At 44.9% G+C, this 22,130-nt stretch overlaps 1 protein-coding gene across 3 annotated transcripts in view; it reads right to left on the bottom strand.

The window, feature by feature from the left end:
• Positions 1–21,653, bottom strand: part of CUNH16orf62 (chromosome unknown C16orf62 homolog) — a 137,805-nt gene extending 116,152 nt beyond the window's left edge. For 2 of the 3 annotated variants that reach the window (XM_008062320.2, XM_021714484.1), the window contains exons 1-3: positions 21,552–21,653; positions 2,719–2,818; positions 283–450 (exon numbers count right to left, since the gene is read on the bottom strand). In XM_008062320.2, the coding sequence (XP_008060511.1) occupies positions 283–450; positions 2,719–2,818; positions 21,552–21,568 (285 nt within the window). In that variant the 5' untranslated portion in view covers positions 21,569–21,653. The remainder of the gene's footprint in view (positions 1–282; positions 451–2,718; positions 2,819–21,551) is intronic. The other variant, XM_021714480.1, reaches the window with a different exon arrangement.
• Between the last annotated feature and the right edge of the window lie 477 nt (positions 21,654–22,130).

Here is a 22,130-nt window from a genome sequence, read left to right as displayed (position 1 = left end):
ATGTAAAAATAATAAGATTGAAATAAATAACAAAGTTTGAGATGCTTTCAAAAAAGAAAGAAAGAAAAAGACTTCCCGGATCTACACGAGCCTCTTATCAGCAATGTCTTCCCTGTAGACATCTGGATGATTTGAACTGATACAACCAGAATGCACCCATATGCATTCATTGTGCAAAATGTGCATTAATTGTGCTAAAAACAAAATGGGGAAGAAAACCATCCATGCCTGTAATCACAGAACCAACCCTCCAGCTAGGCGACTATATCCAGGGCATGTTACCGTGGCAGCTGCCAAGGTTGCAGGGTCAGCGGTGGCTGCGAACATGGAGAGGGGGTCGGTCCCATCCAGGACGCTGCTCAGCGGGTCCACCACGGAGCTGGAGGAGGAGGAAGACGTGGACGAAGTGCTTCCTTTCCGGCTCACTTTCTTTGTCTTTGATTCTGTGACCTGTGGGGAAAATTTCTGGAATTAAAAATGGAGACCTCCCAAGACTTTCCCCAGTGAAACACTGAAGGGATTTCTTCCTCTCATTCTGGTAGGTGAATTGCCAGTTCATTTGCAGTAGAGGCTTATCAATGCAGGGGATGCTTACTTGGGTGACAAATTGACAGGACTCATAATCACAGCTGTCGAGGAAGGGAAGGCAGGAAGTTAGGGCTAGAAAATGTAAAAAAAAATAATAACTGGGAGGCCATTGGACTGAGATGGCTCAGCATCTTGGGTTCATATGCAGCAAACCAAAATCCAGTTCACAGTCAACAGCAAAACAAGACTCAATGACTACTAATCCCCAATTAACCTCTAACTAGAGACTACCAAACAGAAACCACCAACTCACCTCCAAGCAAGGAATTTCTACTTTAGTCAAAATATTTTCTGGCTTGCTCCCAAGAACAGAGTTAAAAGTATAGCCGGTTGCAGTGGCTCACATCTGTAATCCTAGCACTTTGGGAGGCCGAGGTGAGAGGATTTCTTGAGACTAGGGGTTCGAGACCAGCCTGGACAACTTGGCAAGACCTCATCTCTAAAATAAATTAAAAAATTAGCCAGGCATGGTGGTACACGCCTGTGTTCCTGCCACTTGGAAGGCTGAGGTGGAAGGATCGCCTGAGCCCAACAGGTTGAGGCTGCGGTGGCCACGAGTGTGCCACTGCACTCCAGCCTAGACAACAGAGTAAGGCTCCAACTCAAAATAAAAACAAAAAAGTGTGCCCCTCATACCCCCTCATTGGAACCCTAAACCACATAAGGCCTGGTGCTGTCCCATTCATGAACTGATGAAGATGCAAATAAACCTGTTAAACTTTTAATGTGCCCAAGTTTATCTTTTAACGGAAAGAAGAGATAGGGCCATTATGATTTAAAAGGTGATTATAACATAACACAAAATATTTATTTGGTCTCTGTCCTGGTTCCTGACACAGAGTTCCTAAAACCTTGGATTTCCTGGGTGACAGGAGCATCTTTTCTCCTAATGAGGTGACTTTTTTTTTGAGTTGGAGTCTCACTCTGTCGTCCAGGTTGGAATGCAGTGGCTCGCTCATGGCCACTACAGCCTCAACCTGCTGGGCTCAGGGGATCCTTCCATCTCAACCTTCCAAGTAGCTGGAGCCACAGGAGCACACCACCACACCCAGTTAATTTTTTGATTTATTGTAGAGAAGAGGTCTCACCATGTTGCTCAGGCTGGTCTCAAACCCATGGACTCAGGCAGTCCTCTCACCCCCACCTCCCAAATTGCTGGGATTACAGGCGTGAGCCACCGTACCCAGTGAGGTGACTCTTGAGGGGCTCCTGGAGAGCTTCAGGATGGGGGCTGGCCACCAGAAAAACTAAGCTTGGAACTATAGCCCCATGCCCCATCCTCCAGGGAGGCAAGAGGGGCTGGAGGCTGAGTCAATAATCAATCATGCCTACATGATAAAGCCTCCAGAAACACCCATCACAGAGCTTCTGGGTTGGTGGACAAGAACACACAGAGGTGCCTGAAGGGTGGCTCACCAGAGGCCATGGCAGCTCTGTGCCATGATCTTCACCTTATGTTCCCTTCATCAGGCTGTTCATCTGTACCCTTCGTAATATCCTTTATAATAAACTGGCACAGTTTCCTTGAATTCTATAAGACTTTAGAGCAAATGGGTATTATTATTGTCATTATTATTTTAATTGGGGTCTCACTCAGTCACTCAACTTTGGAGCAGTGGCACGATCACAGCTCCCCCACAGCCTCAACCTCCTAGACTCAGTCAATCCTTCTGCCTCAACCTCTCAAGTAGCTGGGACTACAGGCAATGCACCACCATGAAAAACTTTTTGTAGAGAAGAGGTCTCACTATGTTGCCCCAGGCTGGTCTCGACTCCTAGCCACAAGCAATCCTCCAGCCTTGGCCTCCCAAAGGGCTGGCATTACAGGTGTGAGCCACCACACCCAGCTAGAGTGATTTTTAATATTCCAAACAGGAAAATTAAGAAGCAAGATATATTCTGTTAATACATCCAAATCAGGAGCAAAGTCATCCCATTCCTATGGCAACCTTACTAACATGAGAGAGAATAAAAATGATGATGGAAGAGGCCAACATCAGAAAGAAGAGGCAGTGAACAAACTGGCTGATTCAAATGTGCAAAAGTAGCAAAACAGAAAAGACTCAGGAATGTTGTCTGTCATTTCATGAGATAAGAATGTCACTTACAGAAATGCTTAACAAAACTTACAGTGATGGGCTTCAGAGGGTGATAGTCCCCAAACTCCAAGGGAATAGCCTCCAGTCGGCATGATGCAAACTCAGCTTTGTAGTTCCTATTCCTGGAATGCCTGGTGAACAGCAAACACAGAGCCAGTTAGCTGATGGGGTACTCAGAACACTCAGAACTTTCGCTGAGACTTGCTCTATGATGGGGTAGTTTAGGGCACAACACTATTCCTACCAAGACCATCAAGAAACACTAAACTTTAAAAATGTTTTCTAAATCTGTTGGAAAGCATGAAGAGCCGCCAAGGTCTACTGGTCTTGTGGGGCCAGAGAGCAGATCAGAGGGAAGCTCACTAAGTGAATTCGACTTGCTTCACCCAGCCTCCCCTTCTCAGGGCACATGCTGATTCCAGGCAGAGGACAAGGGGCTGAAGCTAGACAGAGGGCGGTTGTCAGGCAGCAGAGAACCCAAAAGAGCTTTAGGGAATACTCACAGGGCTTAACCTTACAGAAAAATTTGGGTTCAGGGTATTGAGACAGCCAGGACTTGGAGGAAGAGCTTCCAAAGAGGAGAGGGTATGGAGTAAGAAATCCAGTCCAATTTCCCCTCAAAGTATTTGCCAACTAGCTGCACAGGATAAAAGAAGCCAAGCAGATGGGAGATGAAGTGCCAACAGCATTTCAATCAGACTCGTGAGGATATAACAAGTGAAAGGATTAGCGAGCTGGAAAATAAAAGGGGAGGAAGTATCCAGACTGACGTATTGAGAAGGAAAAGTTTGGAAAGCACAGAAAAGAATCTCAAAGGCACAAGGACATGGAGAAAAGGCCTACCACACATATAATTGGAATCCCAAAGAGAGGAGGCAGAGAATGTGCAGAAACAGTATCTGATGAGATAATAGCTGAGACTTTTCCAAAACTAAAAAAAGACATCAGGCTACAAATTCAAGAAACATCTTCCCTATGCAGGACAAGTACAAAAACAAAAAAATACTTAGGGCCTTCACAGTAAAATGCCTAAAAAACAGAGAATTTCTCAATAGGAAAAAAGGCTATGGTTCTAGCTACTTGGGAGACTGAGGCAGGAAGATTGATTGCGCCTAGGAGTTCAAGTCCAGGAATGGACAACACTTCTCAATTTCTCATCTGGCGGTGGGGGAAGGAGGGAGGGGGAGAGAAAACGAGAGAGAGAGAGACAGACGCACACACACACCAGGGGCACAGTGACTCATGCCTATTATCTCAGCAGAGAGAGAGAAGACAGACAGACAGACACACACACACACACACAAACACACACACGGTGGCTCATTCCTATAATCCCAGCACATGGAGAAGTGGGAGGATTGCTGTAATCCGAGCATAGGAGACTGAGGAGGGAAGACTGCTGGAACCCAGAAGTTCAAGACCAACCTAGGCAACAGAGTGAGACCCTGTCTCTACAACAAATAAAAAATATAGCCGGATGTGGTGTATCATCTGTAGTCCCAGCAATTTGAGAGGCTGAGGAGGGAGGATCATTTGAGCCCAGAAGTTAGAGGCTGCAGTGAGCTATGATTGTGCCACTGTACTCTAGCCTAGGCAACAGACTGAGACCCTGGTTTAAAAAAAAGAAAGAAAGAAAGAAAAAGGATACTTTTTCTCAGTACCAAGAAGAGAGGCTTAAGGCATAGGAATAGTGCCAACCTAGAATTAGAATTCTACACCTAGTGAAACTAACATTCAAACATAAGGGCAAAATAAAGAATTTTCCAGTCAAAGAAAAACCAAGAGCAACAACAGCGTCAAAACCACACTGAAGAAAAATGCTGAAGGCAGAAGAAAAGATCCCAGTTGAAAGCAGAAACTATATACAAACTTATATTTAAATATGTGTATATATACATATATATGTATTTGTGGATATATATATTTACACATATACAAATATATATACACACACACACTAAAAAAATCAACAGGTAAAGGTTAGCATAAAACTAAATGAATATTAACTGTATAACATAACTCAAATATATCAGACCAAATGCAAATGGCTAAATGTTCAATTAAAATCCAAAGACTGGCCAGGCTCGCTGGCTCAGTCTGTTTTGGGAGGCCAAGGCAAAGTGGATTGCCTGAGCTCACGGGTTTGGGACCAGCCCAGGCAACTTGGCGAGACCTCGTCTCTACGATAAATCGAAAATTAGCCGGGCATGGTAGTGCACACCTGTAGTTCTGGCTACTTGGAAGGTTGAGACTGAAGGATCTCCGGAGTCCAGCAGGTCAATACTGGGGTGGCCATGAGTGTGCCACAGCACTCCAGCCTGGGCGACAGAGACTTCAACTCAAAAAAAAGAAAATCCAAAGTCTTTCAAACTAGATAAAAGCCAAAACTCCATCAAATGCCCCTTAAACATGCAACTTAATACAAGTACACAGAAAGGATGAAGGTAAAAAAGCATAGAAAATCACATATCATGTAAGGCCTAATCAAAAGATTAAATTGGTATACCTTTATATCAGACTCAACACTAAGCAAGAGATAAAAGAGAAAGATTTCATAATGGTCAAAGGGCCAATAAACCAGGAGGATACAATCATTCCAAGGTGGTATGTGCCTAATAATAGATTCTACATACAGCAAGCACTGACAAAACTAAAAAAAAAGAAACAAATAAATCCAAATTTTTAAGAGAGAGTTTAGCAAATCACTTTCTATAATTTATGGAATAACATCCCCCCCACCACTATCAAGCAACAACAACAACAACAACAACAACAATGCAGAAGAGTTGAATGAAACAATGAACAGGCAGGATCTAACTGGCATGTGACACAATGTGCCCAGTAATGACATAATATACTTTCCTTCAATTGCATACACATTCAAGTACATATGAAACTGAACATATACTGACCATGGGACCCAGTAAACACACTCCTGGCTCCTAGGCATTCATCCCAGAGGGATAAAAACAAGTCTACACAAACAACTGTAGACAAATGTATGCAGCAGTTTTATTTGTAATAGCCAAAAACTGGAAACAACTCCAGTGTCCTTCGGGAAACATCCATAGCCATGGAATACCACATAGCAATAAAAAGGGGCAAAGTTTTGATACAAGCAACAGCGTGGATGGGTCTCAAGGGTATTATGCTGGGTGGAGGAGAAAAATCAAGCTCAAGAAGTTATATACTATGTGATTATGTTTATGCAACATTATTGAAATGATATTTTGGAAATGTAAGATTACCATTTGCCAAGAGTTAAGAATGAGGCTGTTGGGGGTGAGGTGGTTGAGGGGTAGGGTATAACCATAAAGGAACAGTACAAGAAATCTTTGCTGTGATGGAACAGTCCTTTATATTGATTATGGTGGTGGCTACATGACTCCACACATGTGACAAAATAACATAGAACTAATGTGATATTGTGATGTAGTAAGAAATACGTATTTGGTCTTTCTCCCCAGTTTCTGGCACAGAGCTTCTAGAACCCTTGTAATTTTGGAGTCACAGAGGTGACAGGAGCATCTTCTGTTATAATATGGGGTCTTGGTCCCTGGTTCCTGATACAAAAGCTTCAAGATTCTTGGTATCTCCAGAGGGATAAGGTGTCTAGCATGTATTATAATGAGATAACTGGTCTGGGGGACCTTAGATAGCCTCAGGATGGGACTGGGTGCCTGAAAGACCAAGACATGAATGGAGGGTGGCAATTTTCAGCCCTAAGCCACTCCCAGACCACTAGGGAGGGGAAAGGGGTTGGAGGATGAGGTCGATGATTTAATCAACTGTGCATGACGGAACCTCTATAAAACACTAAACACCAGGGCTTGTAGAGCTTCCTGGTTGGTGAACATGTTGAGATGCTAGAAGGGTGTTGTGCCCAGAGAGGACAGGAAAGCTCTCTGTGCTCCACCCAATACCCTGCCCTACGCATCACCTCCAGTGGCTGTTCCTGAGTGCATCCTTTATAATAAAAAGGCAATAGTAAACTGTTTTCCTGAGTTCTGTGAGCCATTCTAGCAAATTAGTGAACCCAAGGAGGGGTTGTGGGAACCCCCAATATATAGCCAGTTGGTCAGAAGTCTGGACAGAAGGCCCAGGCAGCTAGTGTCAGAACTGAATCAGATCCAGTTGGTGTTCGGAGAGTTGGAGAACTGGTTAGTGTAAGGAAAAAACCCACACATTTATTGTCATTAAGTGTTCTGTGTGTAGAAACAATTACAGTAGTAACTATGCACACTTACAAATGAGTATACAGGCCAAGCTCAGTGGCTCACAGTTATAATCTCAGCACTTTGGAAAGCCAAGGTGAGAGGACTGCCTGAGCCCACAGGTTCAAGACCAGGCTGGGCAACTTGGCAAGACCTCATCTCTACAATAAATCAAAAAATTATCCAGGCATAGTAGCACATGCCTGTAGTTCCAGCTATTTGGAAGGTTGAGGGGGAAGGATTGCCTGAACCCAGCAGGTCAAGGCTGCAGTGGCTGTGAGCGTACCACTGCACTCCAGCCTGGGCAACAGAGTGAGACTCCAACTCAAAAACAAACAAAAAATACAAATGAGTATACAGAAAACTGATAAAATCTGAATGATGTCTGTAGATTGTCAATTTCCTAGTTTTGATACTACTCAATAGTTAGGCCAGATGGTACCAGTGGAAAACTGGGTGGAGGGGACATAGGACCCCTATATACATCTGTACAACTTCCTGTGAATCTATGATTATTCCAAAATTTAAAAAGTTTCCTTACTTAGAAAATCCCCCAAATGTTTACAAATAAAACACTATACTTCTAAATGACTTACAGGTCAAAGAAGACCTCACAATGAAATCGTAAAACATTTTGAAATAAATAATAAAATACGACATATCAAAAGTTAAGTAGTACAGTTAAATCTGTGCTTAGAAGGAAATGTATAGCCTTAAACATACATGTCAGAAAAAAGGGCCAGACACAGTGGCTCACTCTTATAATCCCAACACTTTGGGAGGCCAAGGCAGGATAATCACTTGAGCCCAAGAGCTTGAGACCAGGCTGGGCAACACAGTGAGACCTTGTCTCTACAAAAATCAGCTGGGCGTGGTGGCATGTGCCTGTGCCTGTAGTCCCAGCTAGTGAGGGAAAGGGGATGGTAGGCTGAGGTGGGAGGATCGCCTGAGCCCAGGAGGTTAAGGCTGCAGTAAGCCACGATCATGCCAGTACATTCCAGCCTTGGTGACAGAGTGAGACTCTAACTCAAAAAAAAAAGACGAAAGGCCAAAAATAAAAAAAATTTAAGTACTCATCTTAAGAAATCAGAAGAACAGCAGATTAAATCCAAGGAGAAAAAAAGGAAATTAAGAGCAGAAAATGATTAAATAAAAATGTAATGCACAAGAACATATCAACAAAGCCAAAAGCTGTTTCTTTAAATGATGAAAAAATTGATAAGCCTCTTAACAAGTTATTAGAAAAATAAACTAATTACTAATTTCTCAAAATAAACAATTTTGAGAATGAAAAAGTGGACATCACTATAAATCCCACAATCATTAAAAAGATCATAAAAGGGGTTGAGTGCAGTGCCTCACACCTGTAATCCCAGCACTTTGGGAGGTCAAGGCAGGAGGATTCTTTCAGCCCAGAAGTTTGAAATCAACCTGGACAATATAGTGAGACCCCATCTATACAAAAAATTTAAAAGTTAGCCAGATGTGGCGGTACATACCTGTAGCACCAGCTACTTGGAAGGCTGAGGTGAGAGGCCTGCTTGAGCCCAGGAGATTGAGACTACAGTGAGCTATGATCATGCCATTGACCTGCAGGATAGAGAAAGACTCTGTCTCCCTTAAAAAAAAAAAAAAAAAAGCCTGATCCCAGCAGTTCGAGACCAGCTGGGGCAACTTGTTGAGACCTTGTCTCTACAATAAATCACCAAAATTAGCTGGGTGTGGTGGCATGCGTCTGTAGTACTTGGAAGGCTGAGGCGGAAGGATCCCCTGAGCCTAGCAGGTCAAGGCTGTTGTGGCCATAAATGTGCCACTACACCCCAGCCTAGGCAACAGAGTGAGACTCCAACTCAAAAAAAAAAATAAATAAATTATGAACAACATGTAAGTGAAATGGACAAATTCCTAGAAAAAAACGCAACCTGATAAAACTGAAATGGAGTATCTGTGTATCCTATAGCCATTACATAAAAGAATCTATAAGTAAAAAAGTTTCTCACTGATGGTTTCACAGGGAAATTCTTCTGAACATTTAAAGAATAATGCCAATCTTATACAAACTCTTCCAGAGACTACACAGATTAAAAGTGAATGCACAACTCACTAATGAGGAAGCTGGTAAAACACTACAACCAGTTCCAGGAGAATCCAAAGAACAAACAAGTTTATAGATGGGTACAGTAAGTGACTTTTAAAGATGGCCCCGTTAATCCCCACCTCCTGGTATTCACATCTTTGTGGTCATTCCCCCTCTTGAGTGTGAGCTGAACTAGTGACTTGCTTCCAACAAACAGAATAAGACGTGATGGGATGTCACTGTGTGATTGAGTTTTCCATTAAAGCACAAAATTTTTTTCCTATGCCAGGAAGGATCATTCTAAACATCATTGAACAAGCTCAAGATTATTCAGTTTAATTCACCACATTAACAGATTCAAGGGAAGAAAATCATACAATCACCTTAGCTGAAACAGAAAAACTTTTTATTGAGTTCATATGTAAAGCAGGTTTGAGGTTTGTTTGCTTTTGGCTTCCGAATCTAAATATTGATCAGAACTGTGTTAAAGAAACAACTACTCTGACACCTGTAAAACCGGTAAGACTTTTTCAAGGCCACTGCAGTGGAGGTTAACTCTACCACCATGGGGGAGAGAGAGAGAGCTTCAACAAGGACAGTTGGGGACTTAAGGCTAACCAGCAGAGTGAGGGCGTTAGCAGATGGAAAATGACTAAGGGAGACATCAGGGCAGGGGACGAGGAACCTGACCAGCTATCAGGGTGGGGGACAAATTCACAGGATTCTTTGGTAAGACTGGGCTATCTGGGCCACAAGCATGTCGCAACAGGGTTCCCAGGAAACTAACATATTGGTTAGGAGACAGCCTTTGTCACTTGTTACTTGAATGGTCTCATTTGTCAACAGTTGAACAACAACAACAACAATATAGTGAATTTATAGCTTACAGAAATGTAGTCAAGCATTTTTACTCTTAAATAAAAGGGGCACGGTGGCTCACGCCTATAATTCTAGCACTTTGGGAGGCAGAGGCAAGAGCCTAGGGGTTCAAGACCAGCCTGAGCAACTTGGCGAGACCTTGTCTCTACAATAAATAAAAAAATTAGCCAGGTGTGGTGGCTTGTACCTGTAGGTCCAGCTACTTGGAAGACTGAGGTGGAAGAATCACCTGAGCCCAGCAAGTCAAGGCTGCAGTGGCCATGAATGTGCCACTGCAACTAACCTGGGTGACAGAGTGAGACTACGACTCAAAAAAGAAAAAGAAAGAAAGAAAAAGAAATGTACAACTATGACTGGATGTGGTAGCTCATGCCTGTAATCCCAGCTTGAGAGGTAGAAGTGGAAGGATTGCTTGAACCCGGGAATTTGAGACCAGTCTAGGCAACATAGTCATCGTGAGACCTTGTCTCTACAAAAAATAAAATAAAAAGAGAAATGTACAACTGTAACACAAATTTTAAAATATTTTGAAAAACTAGAAAGTGAACTCTAAACAGAAATAGAAAGATGTCCCCTGGATTTAATAGTGAAAATAGAGGCTCTGTTCCAGACAATATTTAGAATATCAAAGGAATTTCACTATCAAAGTAACTGCCTTTAAAGTAATTAATGGTAATGTCTTTACACGTAAGTAAAATGTAAGCAACCACAGCATCAAAAAGTATTCCATTAATTTGGAAACCTCTGGTGCCACCTTAGAATCCTTCCACATCATTATTCTTAGGACTACTCTGATCTACTTGAATAATTTAAAGACATGAAGTGCTGATGAAAACTTCTAAAAAGCTTTGTAAAGGAATGATTAACTTCAGTTAATAGTGAAATGAATAAATTGTCATACTTTTTCTAGAGTATTCTGGAATCGTCTCTTAAAAAGGTTTAAAATCTGAAGGAGACAAACATAGGAGTAGGCAAGAAGGCAGGCAGTATTTCTAAATGATTGCCTTTATGTTTCTTAATCTCTAACATGGATATCTGAGAGTTCAATTTCGTATTTTACTGTTCAAAAAAATTATTATTATTATTATTATTTTTTGAGTTGGAGTCTCACTCTGTCACCCAGACTGGAGTGCAGTGGCCGCTCCCGGCCACCGCAGCCTCTCCCTGCTGGGCTCCGGCGATCCTTCCGCCTCAGCCTTCTGAGTAGCCGGAATTACAGGCGTGCGCTACCACGCCCGGCTGATTTTTTGATTTATTGTAGAGATGAGGTCTCGCTGCCCAGGCGGGTCTGGAACCCGCGGGCTCAGGCAATCCACTCACCTCAGCCTCCCAAAGGCGCGGGATTACAGGCTGAGCCACCGAGCCCGGCTCAAAAAAATTATTTAACTCAAATACTTAATCAAATTTTTACGCATGTGTATATCCACATACACAGTTTAAAAAGGCCACCATAGTCAGAATCTTGGGACTAGAGGATCATGGACAATTTAACCCATACGGCCCTTCCCTCATCTCCTCCACTGCCCCTTCAAGGAGGAGAACCATCTTTCTGGGCTTCGATAATCCCTTCTTGCTCAAACTCTGGTCAGTCTCCTCTGACTCTTCCCCCAGCTAGTCCTTGACTTATGAACTTCCAGGTCTGACTTTCATCACGCAATTTCAGCAATAATTCTGCCAAGCTAGTTTAGCTAGAATCCCCCTCTACATAAGATCAGCCTCAGTATCTGACCAAAATCTTCTTACAGCCCCACGTGGCTATAAATTCCCACTTTTCCTTGTTGCATTAGGAGTTGAGCCCAACCTCTGTTCCCTACTGCAATCACTGTGCCCCACTGTAGCAGCCACCCTGAATCAAGTTGGCCCATCTTTTGTAAAAAGTGTCATGAGTAATAGTTTGTTTTTTAACAAAATACATGGGCACTTCCCATTTGAAAAATATCACATTCCAGAGAAACAGCTTTGCTGGATACATGGGATAATTCCTGTATCCCCACATCCCTCCCTAGGGAAAGAGGAAACTCAAAAGAGCAGAGGAAACTTTCTTGGCCTCCAAGTCCCTTGAACTCACCAACCCCTCCACTCCCTGCTACCATTCAGATTCACAACTTCATTAATGTGTATGAAACACCAGCACCCAGCACCCAAATCTAATTGTGCCCTGCAATTGGTTAGCTTTACCCAACATTCCCCATCAACCCAGTAACCCAAGCCAGCGCAAAGAAACAGCTCTCATGTCATTTCATTTCTATTCCTTTCTAAATACATTTGGCTTTGAGTGTGGGAAAGGAGGGAAAGGCTGGTAACAGTAACAGACTGAGGCAAGGTAGCTAGTACAGGGTAGGCTTAGATAATTTCTCATAGGTAGGTTTTAGAAAGCGCCCAGACACCTGGTCTGCAAGCAGAAAGACCCTGCCAGCTGGATGTGAAATCAGTGGAGGCTCCCAGTCCACCCAACCCCCTCAGCTGGCCAAAGGAAAACTCCATCAAGGTGGTTTCCAGGCTGGAAATCAAAAAGCCATAGAAACAATAAGATGCCCCTCCACTCATCAGAGGCAGAGAGATGGGAACAGATACCCACCTACTCATTAACATATTAATCACAAAATGGCTATATCAGACTTTTATAAAAAGTAAAGGGTGTGGTTTTTCTTTTTTGACAAACTTGCCCATGGTAGGTCTTTCTGTCATGAATCTTCCTTTTTCCTTCTTTTCTTTCTCTAATGAACTTCACTTTAAAATTTTGCTGGCCACTCTACAATTCATTTTAGGGTTGCAACACACACCACCCAGCAACCGGACCACTCCTACTTTTATTTAATTAGTCAATTAATTATTTTGAGTTGGGGGGGTCTCACACTGTCACCGAGGCTGGAGTACAATTGTGTGATCACAGCTCACTGCCGTCTTGAACTCCTGGGTTCAAGTGATCCTCCCACCTCAGCTTCCCAAGTAGCTGAAACTACAGGTGAGACTCATCACGCCTGGCTAATTTTTGTGTTTTTATGCAGAGAAAAGGTCTCACTATGTTGCCCAGGCTGGTCTCGAACTCCTGGACTCAAGTTATCCTCCACTTCAGCTTCCCAAAGTGCTAGCATTACAGGTGTGAGCCACCACATCCGACCTTATATTTTTTTAAAGAAAAATCCCTTTCATAATGTACTGCCTTGTCCCTCTGGGTCATATTTACAAAATACACTGTCTTCATCTTCCAAAATATTGCAATTGAAACCACCTAGGAAATATTCTTTCAAACTTCCTTCCAATTAAGGATGCTATTAGACAATCTGTGATGTATAAAATAAACAGAACCCCAAAGGATAAATCTGAATAGTCATCAACAGGTAAGATGGAGTTTAAAACATCAGATTAAATTTTCCTCTTTTCAGATCACTCTTAACTTTATCAGTTGTCAAATAAAATACAGTGCTGAAAGGTTAATTTAATAGAATGAATAGAAAATTGAATCTGACCTGAAAATCAGTTGCAAAATGTTTAGTGACCCTATCAGATTAACAAATCAATCATCTAAGAAAAGCACTAGATCAAAACAGCAGTATAACTTCATATGAAACAATCAATTAACAGCTCTCATTTATTTTTTTAATTTTATTTATTTTGTTTTTGAGTTGGAGTCTCACTCTGTCACCCAGACTGGAGTGCAGTGGCACACTCCCGGCCACTGCAGCCTCGACCTGCTGGGCTCCAGCGATCCTTCTGCCTCAGCCTTCCAAGTAGCTGGAACTACAGGCATGTGCTACCATGTCCGGCTAATTTTTTGATTTATTGTAGAGATGAGGTCTCACCAAGTTGCCCAGGCAGGTCTCGAACCCACAGGCTCAGGCAATCCACTCACCTCGGCTTCCCAAAGTGCTGGGATTACAGGCTGAGCCACTGAGCCTGGCAGCTCTCATTTATTATGCACTTACTACATACAAAATTACAGTTCTCATTTATTATGCACTTGCTATATACCAGTCTCTGAACTAAGACTTTTACCTCCATTCCCTCATTTAATCAACCCTGTGAGTCAGGTGCTAAGACAGGGGAGTCAGTGTAGGTTACGCATAGATAGATGAGTTAGTTTCTTGTAGGCTGTTTAAGTTTTGAAACAGGAAAGCAGCCGGGCTCGGTGGCTCAGTCTGTAATCCTGCGCCTTTGGGAGGCTGAGGTGAGTGGATTGCCTGAGCCCGCGGGTTTGAGACCCGCCTGGGCAACTTGGGCGAGATCTCATCTCTACAATAAATCAAAAAATTAGCCGGGCGTGGTAGCGCGTGCCTGTAGTTTCAGCTCCTGGGAAGGCTGAGGCGGAAGGATCGCCGGAGCCCAGGAGGTCAAGGCTGCGGTGGACGGGAGCGGCCGCTGCACTCCAGTCTAGGCGACAGAGACTCCAACTCAAAAATAAAAATAAAAATAAAATAAAATAAAAAATAAAAATAAAATAAAATAAAAATAAAAAATAAAACAGGAAAGCATTCAGACATCTTTCTCACAGACTAGTCCACCCCTACCCCTCATCTCATCAAAGAAAAGCTCATCAAGGTGTAGAAATGGTGTGGGCCACCTTTTAGCTTATGGAATCACATATAACCAGTTTACCAAGTTTCTTGTCAAAGGCAAAATGCATGTTCAGGAAACGGCCACCCTTCGGCCCATGGGGGAAGAGATGGTATCTCAGGAGCGGATACCTGCAGCCCACCCTCTTTAGCATTTTTAATGATTTGTGTAGCTGGATCAAGCTTCTTGTAAAAAGCAAAAGCGCCTATGATAAACCCACAGTTTAAAAAAAAAAAAAAAGCAAAAACACTGTTTTTCTTTAAGACGCCGGCCTATGCCTCTCTGGCGTGTCTCCCTTTCTCTCTCTCTTTTCCTCTCTAATAAATTCTGTTCTAGGCCAAGTGCGGTGGCTCATGCCTATAGTCCTAGCACTTTAGGAGGCCAAGGTGAAAGGATTGCGGGAGCCCATGGGTTCGAGACCAGCCTGGGCAACTTAGTGAGACCTCAACTCTACAACAAATCAAAAAATTAGCCAGGCATGGTGGTGCAAGCCTGTAGTTCCAGCTACTTGGAAGGCTGAGGCAGAAGGATCACCTGAGCCCAGCAGGTTGAGACTATGGTAGCTGTGAGTATGACACCGCACTCCAGCCCAGGTAACAGAGTGAGACACCAACTCAAAAAACAAAAAAAAATCTGTTTTAAAACTATACCTGCTGCTCTGAAATTCCTTTCTGTAGTGAGCCAAAGAACTCATGAGCATTGCATGGCACCCTGTCCAGCAACAGGGACTATGGTTATGTCCATTTTTTAGATGGAGAAGCTGAGGCTGTTAGTGTTGGCAACCTGTGGAAGGTGAGAGCAGCAAGTAATAGAGACTTCAGAGTTCTATAGATTATCACCGGACTCAGTGGCTCAGGCCTATAATCCCAGCACTTTGGGGGGCCAAGGCGCGTGGACTGCCTGAGCCCACATGTTCAAGACCCACCAGGGCAACTTGGCAAGACCTTGTCTCTACAATAAATCAAAAATTAGCTGGGTGTGGTAGCGCATGCCTGTAGTGCCGGCTACTTGGAAGGCTGAGGCGGAAGGATTGCCAGAGTCCAGCAGGTCAAGGCTGGGGTGGCCATAAGCATGCCACTGCACTCCAGTCTGGGCGACAGAGACTCCAACTCAAAAAAAGGTTCTATAGATTATCTACAGGTAACCTTGACAACTTTAAAAATTAAGTATCTGTCTACTTTTCTTTCTTTTTTGGGGGGGGTCAGAGTATCACTCTCATCCAATGGCATGCTCACGGCCACCCCAGCCTCGACCTGCTAGGCTCAGGCAATCCTTTCACTTCAGTCTTCCATGTAGCTGGAACTACAGGCGTGCACCACCACGCCTGGCTAATTTTTTTATTTACTGTAGAGACAAGATCTGGCCAGGTTGCTTAGGCTGGTCTTGAACCCCTGGACTCAGACATTCCTCTCACCTCCGCCAAGTGAAGTGCTGGGATTAGAGAGCCACCGTGCTTGGTTCAAGGTTTTTTTTTTAATTAGGGAGATTTTTTTGGAAAAAAATATTGCTTCTGGGAATAAAGCTTAAAAACAAAAGAAGAAGCCGGGTTCGGTGGCTCAGCCTGTAATCCCGCGCCTTTGGGAGGCTGAGGTGAGTGGATTGCCTGAGCCCGTGGGTTCGAGACCCGCCTGGGCAACTTGGCGATACCTCATCTCTACAATAAATAAAAAATTAGCCAGGCGTGGTAGCGCAAGCCTGTAGTTCCAGTTACTTGGAAGGCTGAGGCGGAAGGATCGCCGGAGCCCTGCAGGTCGAGGCTGCCGTGGCCGGGAGCGGCCACTGCACTCCAGTCTGGGTGACGGAGTGAGACTCCAACTCAACTAAATAAATAAATAATAAAATAAAAGAAGAAAGTTTTCCTTCCCGAAAGCCCATGAAAAACCACCATATTTTAGTTTTTCATCACTTCTATGATTTTCTCAAATTTGCGCTCTGATACTTGGCACTTCTGGCAGTTTGCAATGGGAAAGCACTTTTTTCAACCCATGGGTTTTTGGCAAGGCTAACAGCGACCTCTAGTGGCCATTTCTCAAAGACCCTTACTTTACTTTTCCCAATAGCTGGTAAAAATCCCCTCATGATCCCAACCACCTGCAAAGCAAGAGGTCTGGTCTGGATCACTGGCAGTTGCCACAGAAGAAAGGACACTATTTCACTCCTCCACTCCTGGCTGGATTCGGCCCTTGGCTACTCAAAGTGTGGTCCACAGATCACTAGCAATGGCATTGCCCGAGAAGGCTGAAATACCTCAGACCTGCAGCATTGGAATCTGCATTTTAACAAAATCCCCAAGTGGTTTATAGGCACATTGTCTATTTTTAAATTATTTACCTCTGATAATAGTATACATAGAAATCCCATTATGATTTACCAAATTAATTTTATACTTGAAACACTGAAACCCTCTAAACATTTTTCTTAGTTATTTTAATTCTCAAGTAATTTGTTAATAATCACATAAACTGACCACAAAGCTTTTTATTCCATAATCACAATATTACCTGCCCCTTAAAACAAAACAAAACAAAACCTTAAAATGGGCCAAGAGTGGTGGTTCACTCTTGTAATCCCAGAACTTTGGGAGGCTGAGGTGGGAGGATCTCTTGGGCCCACAAGTTTGAGATCAGCCTGGGCAACAAAGAAAAAAGAAAAAAAAAAGTCTACAAAAAGTAAAACAAGAAAAAACAAATTAGCAGAAGCTCACTTGAGCCCAGGAGTTCAAGGCTGCAGTGAGCTATGATTGTGCCACTGCACTTCAGCCTGGGCAACATTCCCATCTATACAAAAAAACAAAACAGAAAAACTCTTAAAATGATATAGAAATTCTGATTCCAAAGGGTGATATTTTCTCAAGCATGCTATCACTTCAAGATAAACCAGACATGTGATCCAGTGTATAAAGGACACCCCATCTCTTCAGCTAGGCCAAACGTATCAAAGGGCCACAAAAAGTATAGGTAAAAAGAGGCATTCTGGGAGACCCATGACACTGAAGCTGTACCTGGACAGTCCTGCGACCCACTTCAGCCGAAGAGCTAGATTTGAGATCCAGCTGACAATAATGATTATGACCACAGCCTCTGAGTTTTAAACCACAGCTCTCCATGTGGGTGGTATGAGTTTAAGTAAATTGTTTAACCTCTCTGCCTCCATTTCCTCATCTGAAAAATGGGATTGTTAGAGGGTTTCAATGAGCTGCTGCACGTTAAGCACACAGTATCATGCCTGACACAAAATAAGGGCTAGATATTTGTCAATTTAATGACAGAAACACATTTCTCCTCTGTGATCCTTCTCAGTTTCACTTGTAAATATTGTTCTGCCCCTGCTATCATGGTCTATGATCTGGGGACATGTGACGAACAAAACTTGGTCCCTTTAACTTTTTTTTTTGAAAGCAGGATTTATTGAGAGGATAGAAAAGCTCCCAGTGGGAGGGGACCAGAGGGGGCTGCCCTTTTTTTTTTTAAGAGATGGGGTTTCACTACGTTGCCCAGGTTGGTCTTAAACTCCTGAGCTAAAGTGATACTCCTGCCTCAGTCTCCCAAATAGCTGGGATTACAGGTGAGTGCTACCACACCCAACTCCTTTTACTTTTTAAAAATTATTATTATTTTTTAGAGATAGGGTCTCACTCTGTTGTCCAGGTTGGAGTGCAGTAGTGCAATCATAGCTCACTATAGTCTCAGACTCAGGTTCAAGCAATCCTCCTGCGTCAGTTTCCCAAGTAGTTAGGATTACAGGCATGTGTCAATGTGCTCAACTAATTTCAAAGGTTTTTGTTTGTTTGTTTGTTTGTAGGGGTATTGCTATGTAGCCCAGGCTGGCCTTGAACCCCTGGCCTCAAGTGTTTCTGCTGCCTCTGTCTCCCAAGTGCTGGGATTACAGGCATGAGCCATTTGGCTAGCTCTTTAACTTTTAAGGAGCAGTAAGTGTGGTGGGGAAAATGAATGGTGAACATGCACCATGACAGAGAGAAATGTCTAGAGCACAGACAAGTTAGGGGCACCAGAGCCCCTAGACACTAAAGGGAACAGCACCTCTGTAATTTAAGATAAAAATACCAAAGGTAAAAATGTACTGGGATGCAGAGATTAAGACAGCATCCTCTTGGATTTTCTGACTACAAATTCCAGATGTTTCTCATGTTTTTGGTGTTCAGTCTTTCTGATTCCCAAAAAGGTGCTAAGCTTTTTGGTCAAGTCAGCATGACTAGGTCAAAGAATTTTTTTTTTTTGGGTAGAGACACGGTCTTGCTATGTTGCACAAGCTTATCTTGAACTCTAGAACTCAATCAATCCTGCCTCGGCCTCCCAAAGTGCTGGGAATACAGGTGTGAGCCACTATGCCTGGCCCAAAGAAAACAACTGATGAAAGATGCCAAACTTTATAAAATATTTAAGATGGTTTATTCTGAGCCAAATGTGAGTGACCTTCAACTGTAACACCCATACCCAGGAGCAGGAGGTCCTGAGAACACATGCTGGCTGAGGTTGAATTGCAGCTTGGTTACATACATTTTAGGAGGACAGAAGTTACAGAAAACCATTAACTAATATGACAGGATTTACATTGGTTTGGTACAGGAAGGCTAGGTATATCTAAGCAGGGCTTGCAGGTTTTAGGTTGATTCAAAAATCTCCTGACTGGCAATTAGTTAGCAGCATGATCTAGGGAAGTTTGAAAGCAGTAAAAGAAACAGGCAGCTCGAGGAATGATAAGTCAAGTTTCTTGATATGTAGATGATGCTTTATAAGCAACAGACCTCAGCGAGAATAGGTCTTAAAGGCACTTGGAGTCAGAATCCACCGAACACAGTGATTCACATCTGTGATCCCAACACTTTGGGAGGCAGAAGGACTGCTTGAGCCCAGGAGATCAACATCAGCCTAGAAAACACAACAAGACATCGTCTCTACAAAAAAATTAAAAAACCAGCCAGAAGTGATGGCACGCACCTGTAGTCCCAGCTACTGGGGAGACCAAGGCCGAAGGATCACCTGAGCCCATGAGGTCAAGGCTATGGAGAGTCGAGGATCTAGCCACTACACACCAGCCTGGGTGAGAGAGACTGCGACTCAATAAAAAAATAATAATAAAGTGCCGAAGTCCCCAAAAAGCTTTACAAAATTATAAAATATTTTGATTTTCCTTCTTTATTCATTATGTGATATCATGCCACAGTCAGATCAGAAAGCAAACCACATTATATAGTTAACTTAAGATTTAAAAAAAGTCTCAGCAAGTTGGCAAGGTAAAGCAAAAGGTCAGAGTTTAGGCCTCAAAACTCAAGGTGTGGAAGTGCTCAGGGGCCTCCCATGCTGATTAGTGGGTCAAGAAAGGGGTCTCTGAACTGTTAGTCAAATGCTAGAATACGGTGAAGACAACTGGTTATCAGACACCAAATCAGAAGGTTGTACCTGGTCATTTCTTTTTTTTTTTTTTGACTTGGAGTCTCACTCTGTCGCCCAGACAGGAGTGCGGTGGCCGCTCCCGGCCACCGCAGCCTCGACCTGCTGGGCTCTGGCGATTCTTCTGCCTCAGCCTTCCAAGTAGCTGGAACTACAGGCGCGGGCTACCACACCTGGCTAATTTTTGATTTATTGTAGAGATGAGGTCTTACCAAGTTGCCCAGGGAGTCTCGAACCAGGGACTCAAGCAATCCACTCACCTCAGCCTCCCAAAGGCACTGGATTACAGGCTGAGCCACCAAGCCCGGCTTGATCATTTCTTTTTTTTTTGAGTTGGAATCTCACTCTGTCGCCCAGACTGGAGTGCAGTGGCACGGTCCCGGCCACCACAGCCTTGACCTGCTGGGCTCTGGCGATCCTTCTGCTTCAGCCTTCCATGTAGCCGGAACTACAGGCACGCGCCACCATGCCTGGCTAATTTTGATGTATTGTAGAGATGAGTTCTCACCAAGTTGCCCGGGTGGGTCTCGAACCCGCGGGCTCAGGCAATCCACTCGCCTCGGCCTCCCAAAGTGCTGGGATTACAGACTGAGCCACCAAGCCCGGCCTTACCTGGTCATTTCTAAGGTCCAGGGTTTTCTTTCATTGGCTCACTCACTTGTCCAATGTAAGCTACCTCACGTCATTTTTTTTTAGTCGAAGCCTCACTCTGTCGCCTAGGCTGGAGTGCAGTGGCATGCTCAGTCAACCGCAGCCTCGACCTGCTGGGCTCCCGCGATCCTTCCACATCAGCCTACCAAGTAGCTGGAACCACAGGCGTGCGTCACCACGCCCAGCTAATTTTCTGATTTATTGTGGAGACGAGGTCTCGCTATACTGCCCAGGCTGGTCCTGTCGCCTCCGTCTCCCAAAGTGCTGGGATTACAGACGTGAGCCACCGTGCGAGAGATCAGTGCATCATCTCACTTTCTGAGATGCAGACGAGACCTTTTGTCCCCAAATAACCCCACCATCACATCTTGCTCACACACACCACCCGCTGGAGCCTGAAGCTCTAGGCGCTCCTAGCTACTCCGGCCACAATAGCCCTGCAAGCCGGTCAACCTTGGCACACGCCACTCCCTCCCGCATGGGGAACTCCTATTCATCCACCGAGACCCAACTTAGCCTCTTCCTCTCTGAAGCCTTCCCCTAGCTCCCAGGGGAGGTTGATCACTCCCTTCTTTGTGCCTTCTCTGGACATCCCTCTACTCTGTGTGTCTGCTCCATCATGCCGTTAGCTCCTTGAGGCCAAGAAGCACATCTGAGGGCTCTGCAGAGTGGGGTAAGTGGCAGCCACTTTTCGGGCGAGGAAAGCGAGTCTTCAGGTGAACTGAGTAGCTCGGAAAGCAGACCCACAGCCAGGTCTTCCGGGCCGTCCAGCCTCGGGGCTGCGCCCTCCATTCTCCCCCTCCAGGGCCTCCAAGCACGCGCTAGCCTCTCCTGGGAAAGCGGGGCCTGGACACGAGTTTTCTTAGGGGGTGAACGGAGACGGGCGTGGACGGCGCGAGAGGCTGCAAAGGGAGGGAACCGGGAGCCCACCGGCCCGGCTTAGCGGCGAGGGTTCTGCGGCCAAGACACCTCGGGGCTGGGGTGGAGCCCGCCGGAACCCAACGCAGAGAGCGCTGCTCGCTCGCAGAGACCACCAAGGACAGCCCCTCCCCAAGTCCACCCGCCGCCACTTCCTTACCAGGGAAAGACGGCCATCTTCCCAGTCACATGACCACGCGTTCGAGGGCCGTGGGTTCCCGCTTCCCCCTTCCAGACCCCGCCCCGGCCGCCATGCTTGCGGGGGCCGCCGCCCGCCCCGCAGAGCTCAGGCCACAGCTTCCGCCGGCGCCATGATTGTGCAGGGCAGGCATCGTTCGACAGACGCAAGCAGTGCTCTCCGCCGACGCCATGATTGTAAAGGGCAGCTGTCCGCCCTGGGTGGCGTGCCGCAGAGCCACCATAACGCCATGATTATGAGGGGCAGCCGCCCGCTCCGCGGAGCCGCCTCTCGAGGTCGTCCGACGACGCCATGATTGCAACGGGCAGCCGTCGGCTTTGGGTGACGTCCCGCTGAGCGTCCTTCCGTGCGCCATGATTGTGAGGGCAGGCAGCGCCACGCAGAGCGTGAGCCGCGACTTTCGCCACGCCATGGTTGTGAGGGGCAGGCACCGCCCCTCAGAGCCCACGCTATGCCTTCCGCCGGCGCCATGATTATGAGGGGCAGCTGCCCGCTACGCAGAGCCCGGGCCGCGCCCTTCGCCGGCGCTGTGATTGCGAG

Source organism: Carlito syrichta, unplaced genomic scaffold (assembly GCF_000164805.1).
Source record: "Carlito syrichta isolate Samal-C Ts95f unplaced genomic scaffold, Tarsius_syrichta-2.0.1 Scaffold95881, whole genome shotgun sequence".
In the NCBI taxonomy this organism is placed as follows: Eukaryota; Metazoa; Chordata; class Mammalia; order Primates; family Tarsiidae; genus Carlito; species Carlito syrichta.
The sequence above is the reverse complement of the archived record's forward strand: the minus strand, read 5'-3'. Positions and strand labels throughout refer to the sequence as shown.